Genomic DNA, 11,020 nt, shown 5'->3' on the forward strand with positions numbered 1-11,020 from the left:
CAACCACAAGTTCATGTACTTCAAAACGTTATTATTTACAGTTATGTGCAAATGTACTACCCTCTACCCTTTTTTTCATTAACATAATATTGAATGCACAATTACCTACAATGAATGTTCCTTCATCAGAAGTTAAAGTTAAATTTTAATCATCAAGGGGAAGGCAAACTTTTACACTAATTTAATTGTCATCATTTTACTACAACTTTTTGACACACTTCCCTGACCATTTTTGTTACTTAAGTAAACCACAATCTTGGAAATTAAATAAATAGCTTTTTACTTCACAAATTTTTTTTGACTGTTTTACACCAATCAGCCACAACAACAACACTGATGGTTTTAATGTTATGGAGGACAATGTTCAGCATGACCACTCTGCAGTCAGCGACTACACAGCCCCAAACACAGCAAAATGTAGTACGCTGTATACAGAGGTGGTAGAAAAACATTAAAGTGCAAGTATTGGCCTAAAATAAATCTCCACTTTAAGTACTAGTTCAAATCTTTTACTTGCAACCACAAGGGGGCACAAGTGTTGGTTGACATAATGCAGAGCTGGAAGGTAGATATACTGTGTCTCCAGGAGAACAGGTAAAAGGGTAGCAAGGCACAAAGCTTAAGAGCAGGGTTTGAGTTGTTTTACCATGGGTCGGATAGGAAGAGAAATAGAGTAGGAGTTATCTTAAAAGATGACTTTGTGAGGAATGTTCTAGAGATGAAAAGAGTATCGGATAGGGTGATGAGTATGAAGCTGGAAATTGAAGGTGTGATGTTCAGTGTTGTTAGTGGTTATGCTCCACAGGTAGGATGTGAATTAGAATAGACGGAGAAATTGGATGAGTTAGATGAAGTGATGCAGGGCATCAGAGGTCAGAGAGTAGTGATTGGTGCAGATTATAATGGACATGTTGGTGAAGGGAACAGAGGTGATGAGAATGTGATAACCAGGTTTGGTCCTCAGGACATGAACGCAGAAGGACAGATGGGGGTAAACTTTGCAAAAATGATGGAAATGGCTGTAGTGAACACTTTCTTCCAGAAGAAGGAGCATAGGGTGACGTATAAGAGAGTAGAAGCACTCAGGTGGACTACATCTTGTGTAGATGTTGTAATCTGAAAGAGATCAGTGACTGCAAAATATTGGTAGGGGAGAGTGTAGCCAGACAACACAGGATGGTGGTGAGAAGGATGAAGAGGACAAAGGCAGAGCAGAGGACAAAGTGGTGGAAGTTGAGAAAGGAAGAATGCTGTGTAGTTTTCAGGGAGGAGCTGAGACAGGCTCTGGGTGGTCGGGAGCTGCTTCCAGATCACTGGACCACCACAGCTAATGTGATCAGGGAGACAGGTAGGAGGGTACTCGGGGTGTCATCGGTGTGCCAAGAGGAAAGTGGACAAGGAGACTTGATGGTGGAACGAGGAAGTTCAGGAGGCTATACAGAGAAAGAGGTTAGCTAAGAAAAACTCTGACACTGAGAGGACTGAAGAGAGTAGACAGGAGCACAGGGAGATGCAGCGTAATGTAAAGGTAGAGGTGGCAAAGGCCAAACAAACAGCAAATGAAGACTTGTATGGTGGGTTGGACACTAAGGAGGGAGAGGTGGATTTGTACAGGTTGGCCAGACAAAGAGATAGAGATGGGAAGGATGTGCAGCAGGTTATGGTGATTAAAGATAAGGATGTAAATGTATTGACAGGTGCCATGAGCGTGATGGGAAGATAAAAGGAGAACTTTGAAGATTTTATTAATGACGAAAATGAAAGAGAACGAAGAGTAGAACAGGTGACTGGTATAGAGCAACATGCCTAAATTGCAGAGAAAGAGAACAAGACATGCAATATTTGCTTTGAGGAAACTGATGGAGAAATACAGAGAAGGTCATAGGGAGGTGCATTGTGTCTTTGTAGATTTAGAGAAAGAGTATGACAGGGTGCAGAGAGAGTGGTATTTTATGAGGAAGACTGGAGTGGCAGAGAAGTATGTTAGAGTGGTGCAGGAAATGTATGAGAGCTGTAAGACTGTGGTGAGGTGGGCTGTAGGTGTGACAGAGGAGTTCAAAGTGGAGGTGGGTCTGCATCAAGGATCGGCTCTGAGCCCCTTCTTGTTTGCTCTGGTAATGGACTGGCTGACAGATGAGATCTCCATCGATTATGATATTTGCAGATGATTGTGATTTGTAGTGAGAGCCGGGAGCAGGTGGAGGTCTACTCTGGTTCTGCTGGAGGTTTCTTCTGTTAAAGGGAGATTTTTCCTCTACACTGTTGCCTATAGGCTTGCTCGGTTTGTTGGGTATTCTTTACATAAGTTTATTTAAATATATTATATTTATATATTATATTGAATTTAATTGTATATATATAATATTTACTTCAAAAGAATTGAAGAACTTGAATTTGTATTTGACTGAATTAATTTAAACCCTGTAATTATACATTATAAAAATGATCAAAGCAAACATTATACACACAAATAAATACGTTTTTTTTTGCAGAAAAATAAAACACAAATTCAACCTTAAAAAACGTTTATTAAATAGAGATAATGGGTTAGAAGTAGGTTAACTCGACAGTGTTTCCTATTCATCACTGTGATCGCTTGAGATGAGCGTTTCAAGAGTCCCAGAGCTGTAGAGCTTTTAATCTGAAGGGTCTAACTGGAAGTCGGACGCTGTAGCTCTGACAGCGACGCACTCGAACTGTTGCACATTACCCAACCTCAGGAGGCTTTCTCGTGTAAAAGTGGAAAATGCTGTACAATCCAACGGGTCTAAATGAATGCTTACGCGAATGGGAGGATTTAGAGAAGGACTACCAACAAATTCAGGTAAACGAACCTTTAACGTTACAATTATGGTGTAACGGGTGTGTAACTACCAAGCAAGGTAAGCTAACAGTGGAACGGGCGATATAGGGATCCGCCCTCGGCACATAAGGATAAACGTATACAAGTAACGATAAGAAAAAACGCGGTGAACGTTACAGCAGGTTACAGTAGGTAGAATGGATTCTCACGTTGTGTCTCGGATAGAACATGACCCTGGGTGTTGGGTCGATGTGGTTTTAAAAAAGCTTAAAGCAGAACATTAGATAACCGTAGCTAACCATAACGTTACAGTAGTAGTAGCGTTACCTATATCAACATATTGAACCGAAGTACATCCGGGACTTTGGTGTGTTTGTATTGTTAGTGGTTACTAAAGTAAATTCTTGTGTATAGGTTATTGAATTTAAGAAGGTATGCACATCTAATATTTCAGTGTGTTTTAGCTTTCTTTTCGCAGCGCACTGTAATTAGGTTGTGTAAAGTTTTCACCATAGAGCATCAGAAAAACGTTATTACACAATAATTTGTAACACATTCACTATTGAATATTTCCTAGGCATAAACAAAAGTTGGGATGGTGCAGGGCAGTAACAGATGATGTAACAGATTATGTATTGAAATGCAAAACTAGTATTAGTACATGTCAAATAAAAGTAAAGGTAAAAACTCGCAGTGCTTTTTTGTTTGTTCGTTTTTGTCTTTTGTAGAGAGTATTTTTTAATGACAGTCAGTACTACTTGGTAATTGAAAAAGTAGACAACATTTTGTCAAGGGTTATACAGTAATATACTAAATTAAACCAGTCACTCCTACTCTTTTGCCTTCACACATCTTTGAGTTGACAGCAGTTCTAAGAAGAGAACATTTAACATTAAAACCAGAAAAAACATTAAAACTTTTCAGACAGTTTTATTTATGTGTTTCTGGACTGAAGAGGTCAATGTATTAATTATTTTACAAAACACGTCATTTTTAGTTATGTAGCAGAATTTAGTTTTTTCTTCTTTTCTAGCACATTAATCATATAAAAACGTCTCTGAATTAGCTTGTAATTTTTTTTTTATTTGTACAGTAACTGTTATTTGAACAGGCTCCCAGTGTCACTATGGGTTTTACTGTTTCACTTTCCCCTGCACTCTGTATCTAATGTTTCGACACATTTGTGTCTTAATCAGAGGATGACGATGAAACAGGTTGAAACATTAGTCCAGTTGTTTGTATCAGTAAAAACAGATAATAATCAGTTGAGTTTAAGATTATCTTCGGTTCTCTTGGTTTGGTTCTCTTGGTTTGGTTCAACCTCCCAAAGAGGTTCAAAGAAGGATGCTGACGTTGGAGCTGCCAGGCAGGAGGTCTAGAGGAAAACCAAAGAGGAGATTTATGGATGTAGTGAGAGAGAACATGAAGTTAGTTGGTGTGAGAGAAGAGGATGCAGAGGACAGGGTTAGATGGAGGCACGTGATTCGCTGTGGCGACCCATGAAAGGGAACAGCTGAAAGAAGAAGAATCAGTTTCCTCCAAACATTTTTTGTTTTATTACATTACTAGTCCTATAAGAGAAATACCAAAATAATTCAGTGATGTGGCTGTCAAAAGACATTAAACCCAGGCTAAATGTTGTTGGCAGCTAAGGTAAAAATTGGCATCTTAATTCCCTAATGATTGTCTAAACAGTGCTCAGTTGAGCATGTTAGAATTTTGAGTAACTCTTATTCTATAACCCTGATTCTTGAGCAGTGTTAACCTATTTGAATTATGACATATCAGTTATAAAGTATATGTGTATTTAACTTAACTATTCAACCAATAGATTGATTAAGATTGATTGAGTCTTAACTCTTGTTTGTCTGTTATCTCTTGTTTGTGTGATAATGTCAGACATTGTGTCTTTTTTGTTGTTGTTGTTTATTTTGATGATATTCCTGCACACAAAGAAATGATACTGCATTGAACTATTTATATTGCCAGGGTCTTACAGTTTGAGACTGTTAAGTAAAATTATAGAAATTCTGTTAGCCTTTACAAAGATAAGCTTATAAAAGACATCACCAATTTTCAGTTTACTTTCTATTGTTCTAGTTTGGAAATTAATGCACATTAATGGCATTAAAGGTTATAGATTAAAAAACCTGATGGTTTAATTTGAAGTGAAGATTCCATCAAATTACAATGTGTAATAATTAGACCATGCATTTAAATGGAAGTCGCACCTCACTGTTGCAAACTTGTTGAACTTTACACATCACTTAATGTGGATTCCAAAACTTGATCAGGATTACGAAACAGCTAAATGTGCAGCACACTAAGCCACTTTCTTCATACAGCATGAGCTTCATGGAACACTAAGCCTCTGTCACAATAGATTGTATCAAGCCATTTAACAGCTACTGACACTCTTATTAATACATTTAAATATTATGCAAGCAGGAGAAAGTTGATGTCAATATAAGACTAATTACATATTAGACAATTACAGTGCTCAGGTTTCTACCTCATTAAAGGGTATTTCAGTTTTGTCTATCTTCTGTCTTTAATAAATCAAATTTAAAACTTTGGCATAAGCACCCTTTATGTATCCTTCTGGAATATTTGTTCTTTTGAACCCCAGGACACTCATCGTCTATATAAACAGAAACTCGAGGAAGTGACCAAACTGCAAGACGGCTGCTCTACTGCTATTGCACGGCATCGTAAGAAACTGAAAGAGCTCACTACATCACTGGAATCGTGAGTATTGATAAGGGATTTGTTGAGAATGGGCAGCTAGTACTTGTACAACACCAGATCAGATTATTTCAATACCCTTTTCAATGGCATTGATTTAAAAATTTTCTTAGGCTGATATTTTTGGTAGTAATTGAAATTCAGTACAATATCCTCTGCTATCTGCCCAGTACATATTTTGTTCTTAGTTCTCAATGTTTTCAGATAATATATTTAGTTTTATAAAAATGTTTTATCTGTTTGTAGACCTAAAGCATAAAACTGCCTACCCCATCATTTCAGGATTATACCTATTTTAGTTTTTTATCGTATCTTTTACCTCTTTATGTTGCTTTATCACTCAGAATACCATATTTAGTTTTTAAATGAAAGTGTCTGCTTCTTATTCACACTCACAATTACACACCGATGGGGGAGCTGCTATGCAGCTGGCCAACACTCAGTGGGAGCAACTAAGTTGGGGTGCAGTGTCTTGCTCAAGGACACTTCAACATGTGACCGGAGAAGCCAGGGATCAAACCAAAAACTACAATATTGGTGGACGACCGCTCTACCTTCCTGCGCCACAGTCGCTAATGAGGCTAATGTTTACTTTTTAACAGTTGCAAGTAACTAAAGGCAGAAACAGTTTTCAGTGGCAATTGAATTCATCATTCTTCACAAACACAACAATCTTTGGCTAATTAAAGAAACAAGCTACAGAAAGCACATCAATCAGGAAACACCTAAACCTTTCTTTTCAGTTGTTAAGGAATTATGGATGTCACTTATATGTAGAAATCCAGTTATACATTATGCCTTCCTTTTTGCTTTTAGGTTAGTCAAAGGTAGTGCGGACTGGAATTAAAAAGTCTGTGCTACATTAAAAATATTTCTATTGTTTTTATTAGATGCAAAGAAAACCACCCAAAACCAAAATTAAGCCCAGAGGATCTGGATGCCATTGCTGAAATCAGTGACTCCATCAAAGACAGGACAAATGCTTTCTCTGAGATGGAGGCTTTTCTGCCAAAGAAAAACGGGTTAGATTTTTAAAAATGATTTATTTGTTTGCCATTGTAAATGTTAGCATTGTGAGTGACTGACAGGTCTTTCTGTTTAGGTTATACCTCACACTTGTTTTGGGAAATGTCAATGTAACACTCCTCAACAAACAGTCAAAGTAAGTCACACTGACATAAATTTTCTAACCGAAAAAGTTTTCAACATACAGTCAGGCCCACATCTGATTTATTTAAATTCTGCTTTACCAAACAGATTTGCCTACAAAGATGAATATGAGAAATTTAAACTGGTCCTCACAGTTATCCTCTTTGTGTTCTCCTTCACATGTCGCTTTTTGGTTAGTTACAGGTAAGATTTCCCAAAATTGCTCCCTAGTCGTGCACATATTGTGCACACATGTGGTGCGCTTGTGAAAATTAATTGCAGTGGTACATGGTATTTACAATCTACTGAAAATAAACAGTTTCCATATTTATAGTCATGGCAGAACATGTCAGTACAGCAACGGCTCTTAGTTCTTACTGTCAACTATGATTAACAAAATAATTTATAAATGGCTCAACTCACTGAGAAGGCAGAACTTATCTCTTCAGCTGGTGGAGACTAACGGTGTATTTGGTTGTGGTCGTGTTTTTTATGTCGTTTTTTTGTTTCTTTGTTTCAGAGTTCTTGATGCACTGTTTAATTTCCTGTTGGTGTGGTACTATTGCACACTCACCATCCGTGAGAGTATCCTCATCAGCAACGGTTCAAAGTCTGCACAATTTTATTGTCTCCGCAATTGTTTTATAAAGATTATAGATGTATAGGTCATGTAAAGACTTGCAATGTAGAGAGCCTCTATGAACTAGGAGCTAAAACCTTTTTATAATCTTTTTTTACTTAGCCCTTCTGTAATTAACTGTAGTTGTTTGTGTTCTCTCAAGCAGTACTACACACAGTCTTGTATCTTTCATTGTGAGTTCTTCATGTTGTTTCAGAATCAAAGGTTGGTGGGTTTTCCATCACTATGTGTCAACATTCCTGTCTGGAGTTATGCTCACTTGGTGAGTGATGTGACCTCTTAGTAGTAGAAGAGCTTTTATTTTACTTTCACACCAGTACCTAATACTATGATAATGTATTTATGGCTATTGTTAATTGCGGGCCTTGGAGTGGGTTAAAATACAGACAGTCGTGCGTTTGAATCCCACCCCACCAGGTGTGGCCTGCAGAGCCACCAAGTAGGGGAGATTTCTTTATTCCATTTTGATAGTAAATGTTGCAAGAAATTAAGTAAACTTTTTCCCTGTTCAGTTCAAAAGTAAAACAACTTATTCACCTCAACGGAAAACCATTATAACCCTAGTATGTTATGTTATTTAAGTATGTTTTTGTGCTTTATTTTAACCAAACGGTGTCTTTCTATGCAGGCCTGAAGGCGCTCTCTACCAGATGTTTAGGAACCAGTTCTTAACATACTGTCTATACCAAAGTAAGAGATTTTTCTAACACCCTATATAAAATATATGTACTATGTGTATGTATATATGTGGATAGTCCATGCTCTTGACTGTTCCTTCTCATAATATTTCTATTTCTTTGTTTGCTTGTTTGTTTGTTGGTACTTAAGCAGTAAAAGTATTCATTACTTGATATGAATGGGAAAACAGAATTTTATTATTTAGGGATATCTTCTTAATCTTGTGACCGTTTATGGTTTGCTGATCATCGAGTGAGGAATTATCATAAAATAAAATCATTTTGAGTCTTTATTTTAAAGACACTGTAGAATAAGGCCTTGAACCAGAAGTTTATGCAGACGATTATAATCATCGAAATAAATTTTCAAAACGTTTTTGCTTGTAGTATCAAGTATCAAGTCTGGACATAGTTTAAATGTAAACTTGTCAGTAACCTTCACTAAAAAACTTTCTTTGACACACAACATACACAGCAAAATGATTATCTTGAAAAACAGTGAAGTCATGAGTCCGCTTTGTTCTGTTTTGATTGCAAAGTAGGCTTTGTTCAGTTTCTGCAGTACTACTACCAGAGTGGCTGTTTGTACAGACTCAGAGCACTGGGAGAAAGACATAACATGGACCTTACAGTTGGTGAGTATAATATAAATTACTGTCGGTTGACTGACTCTGAAACAATACAAGGAGAAGGGGCACAGTAAAAATGGTGCAGTACAAAACAAGAGAGGCTAAATCAAAAATTGACAAGAAAATGGATACAGATATGATACATGCTGGATATGTTTGATCTCATTAAGAAACAATGAACGACCACAACGATCATATTTTTAATTTTGCCACTTTAGCAGCATGACCATGGCGGGGATGTACATTCATGATCATCATACATTTTGACTAAATACTTTAAAGATCCATGAAATTTCCATCAGTCACTGCTTCATGTTGTTATTAGTGCTAATTAGCAGGTTCTAGCTTGCTGATATACTTACCCAAGATGGGGAACATGATACACATATGTTTATCATTTACAGTAGCATAAAGCAACACTTTACCTAAATACAATCTCACAGAGCTTTTGTGTGTTCCTCTTGTATGCGCTGCACTAGCAGTACATACAACGAGTACCTCTTGCAATAATGACAAATTAAGTGACAAATAATCTTAGTTTGATGATTTACTTGTCTCCATTCCTGGGGTTCAGAGGGTTTCCAGTCCTGGATGTGGAGAGGATTGACCTTTCTCCTTCCATTTTTGTTCTTTGGTCACGTAAGTAGTCTCTCTTAATAGTGTTCATTGTTTGCTTACATCTGTTTCACATTAACGTAAACTTTAAAAAAAACATCTCGGTTTAAAAATACTAATAATAATATAATTTTTACTCTGAATTGGGCTTTTTTGAGCACTGCTGATTGTTTCTGATCTTACAGTTCTGGCAACTCTACAACAGCATAACACTCTTCAGGATGTTCCAGCTCCCAGAGTGTAAAGAGTGGCAGGTTTGTACACCAGAGAGCTGCACTGTTTTCATTAAATAACTGAATTGCTGCCTGAAAATGTTTAACTGTTTTGGATGTCTAAAACAAGTATAAATGCTCATAAATCCATTTATAAATTATAAATGCAATATCATATTCACCAGATTCAGACGTTATTGTTAACACAGTAAGAAGTAGCCAAAGCTACAGCGACTTTACTATTTGTCAGAATCGTGAAAACAAATAAAGATTAATAGAAATTCTTCATGTCTTAGAGTAGAGATGAAATTCGGGACCAACAGAGCTTTTTAAATGTTTTTGTCCTTCTCCATTTTCCTGTACAGCTTTCTCTGTACTTTTAATTACAGGCACTTAAAACCAACTTAACTTTCATATGGCTCTCTGCCTGTACACAACCTTTTTTATAGAGAAGTATAACAAAGTGCCATTCTGGCTTTTATTTTGCACCTTGTTTAATCCTTCATTTTGGATTGGACAATTAACAATCCCAAACTTTTATTTAGACCCAGATTAGACAGTAGATATTAATAAAGATATGAGATAATGAAGAGATAATGAGAGTAACTTATGTTAAGCCATACTCTGACTAAGCAAAGTTTGTTTTGTTTTTTTGACTAATCTAGGTTTTAATGTGTGGCTGCTCTTACATGGTGCTCTTCTTGGGGAACTTCTTCACTACGCTGAGAGTTGTTTACCAGAAATACAACCAGGACAAGTTCAAGACCTTATAACACTGAAATAAACAGCTGAATTGCCAAACATCATACTGTTTGACGAAAAGATAAAGTGCAAAAATACTATACCTCTAATAAAGCTCAGAGCTATTCACTGATGTTATCACCATTGTCCTTGTGAACCATTTACTTTAAATGGATGGCTGGTTTTCTTAATGTCCTTTTGATTTCAAGTCATTTTGTCTAAATGAAGGTCAAAGCTCATGTTGTAGATTTAGGTCATAGACAGTACCACACTGAATGGTCAAAAACAATCTGTCAGGTCTTATTTAAGTAGCACTGTAAGATTCTTTCAGTAGTATTTGCTGTCTTGGTCACATTTGCACAACTTTGATAAAGGATTGTGGTTACTGAATAAGGCAAAGCATTTTATTTGGCACATATGTATTCAGGAGAATCTGTAGTTTGTCACTCAGCAGCTGCTGTGTATACCAGCCTTAAAGAAAGTGCCTAATAAAACACTACTCCACACCCTGGTTTGTTTTTCCTTTGAGTTAGAACCTGTATCTCACTGGTGAGCATATCTTATTGATGCAGCTACTGGATGCAAGTCAAGCAATAAGAACTCAGGATAATTAGATCATCCTATAATTTCAAAAAATGTGTCTTATAGGTATAACCTCATCCTATTCTGTTTTCTTGTTTCTGGCAGATAGTTTTAGGCTTTTGTGTGAAGTATGTGTACATTTAAAGGATAGGTTCACAATTTTCATAACCAAAGCCATTTACAAAACAGTATTCAGGGATTAATGTGTACATAAAAACACTTTTTGC

At 36.7% G+C, this 11,020-nt stretch overlaps 1 protein-coding gene across 3 annotated transcripts; it reads left to right on the top strand.

Annotated features, from left to right (window-relative positions):
• Window positions 1–2,650: 2,650 nt before the first annotated feature.
• Window positions 2,651–10,717, top strand: LOC137107991 (ion channel TACAN-like). 3 transcript variants are annotated; one of them, XM_067492223.1, is made up of 12 exons: window positions 2,651–2,824; window positions 5,433–5,551; window positions 6,439–6,570; window positions 6,651–6,710; window positions 6,806–6,901; window positions 7,218–7,307; window positions 7,534–7,599; window positions 7,966–8,027; window positions 8,554–8,649; window positions 9,218–9,282; window positions 9,444–9,512; window positions 10,136–10,717. In XM_067492223.1, the coding sequence occupies exons 1-12, from the start codon at window positions 2,747–2,749 to the stop codon at window positions 10,241–10,243; spliced, it is 1,041 nt and encodes a 346-aa protein (XP_067348324.1). In that variant the 5' UTR covers window positions 2,651–2,746; the 3' UTR covers window positions 10,244–10,717. The 3 variants fall into 3 exon arrangements, with proteins under 3 accessions (XP_067348324.1, XP_067348325.1, XP_067348326.1); XM_067492224.1 differs by having other exon boundaries at window positions 8,557–8,649; XM_067492225.1 differs by lacking the exon at window positions 6,806–6,901.
• Window positions 10,718–11,020: the final 303 nt, after the last annotated feature.

This window comes from Channa argus, chromosome 22 (assembly GCF_033026475.1).
Source record: "Channa argus isolate prfri chromosome 22, Channa argus male v1.0, whole genome shotgun sequence".
Taxonomy (NCBI): domain Eukaryota; kingdom Metazoa; phylum Chordata; class Actinopteri; order Anabantiformes; family Channidae; genus Channa; species Channa argus.

Excerpts from the sequence above, each read along its gene's own strand:
- LOC137107991 (XM_067492223.1), top strand. The coding sequence starts at position 2,747 with ATGCTGTACAATCCAACGGGTCTAAATGAATGCTTACGCGAATGGGAG. Across the intron at positions 7,600-7,965 it reads TCTGGAGTTATGCTCACTTG|GCCTGAAGGCGCTCTCTACC; the intron begins GTGAGTGATGTG and ends CTTTCTATGCAG. Across the intron at positions 9,283-9,443 it reads CATTTTTGTTCTTTGGTCAC|TTCTGGCAACTCTACAACAG; the intron begins GTAAGTAGTCTC and ends CTGATCTTACAG.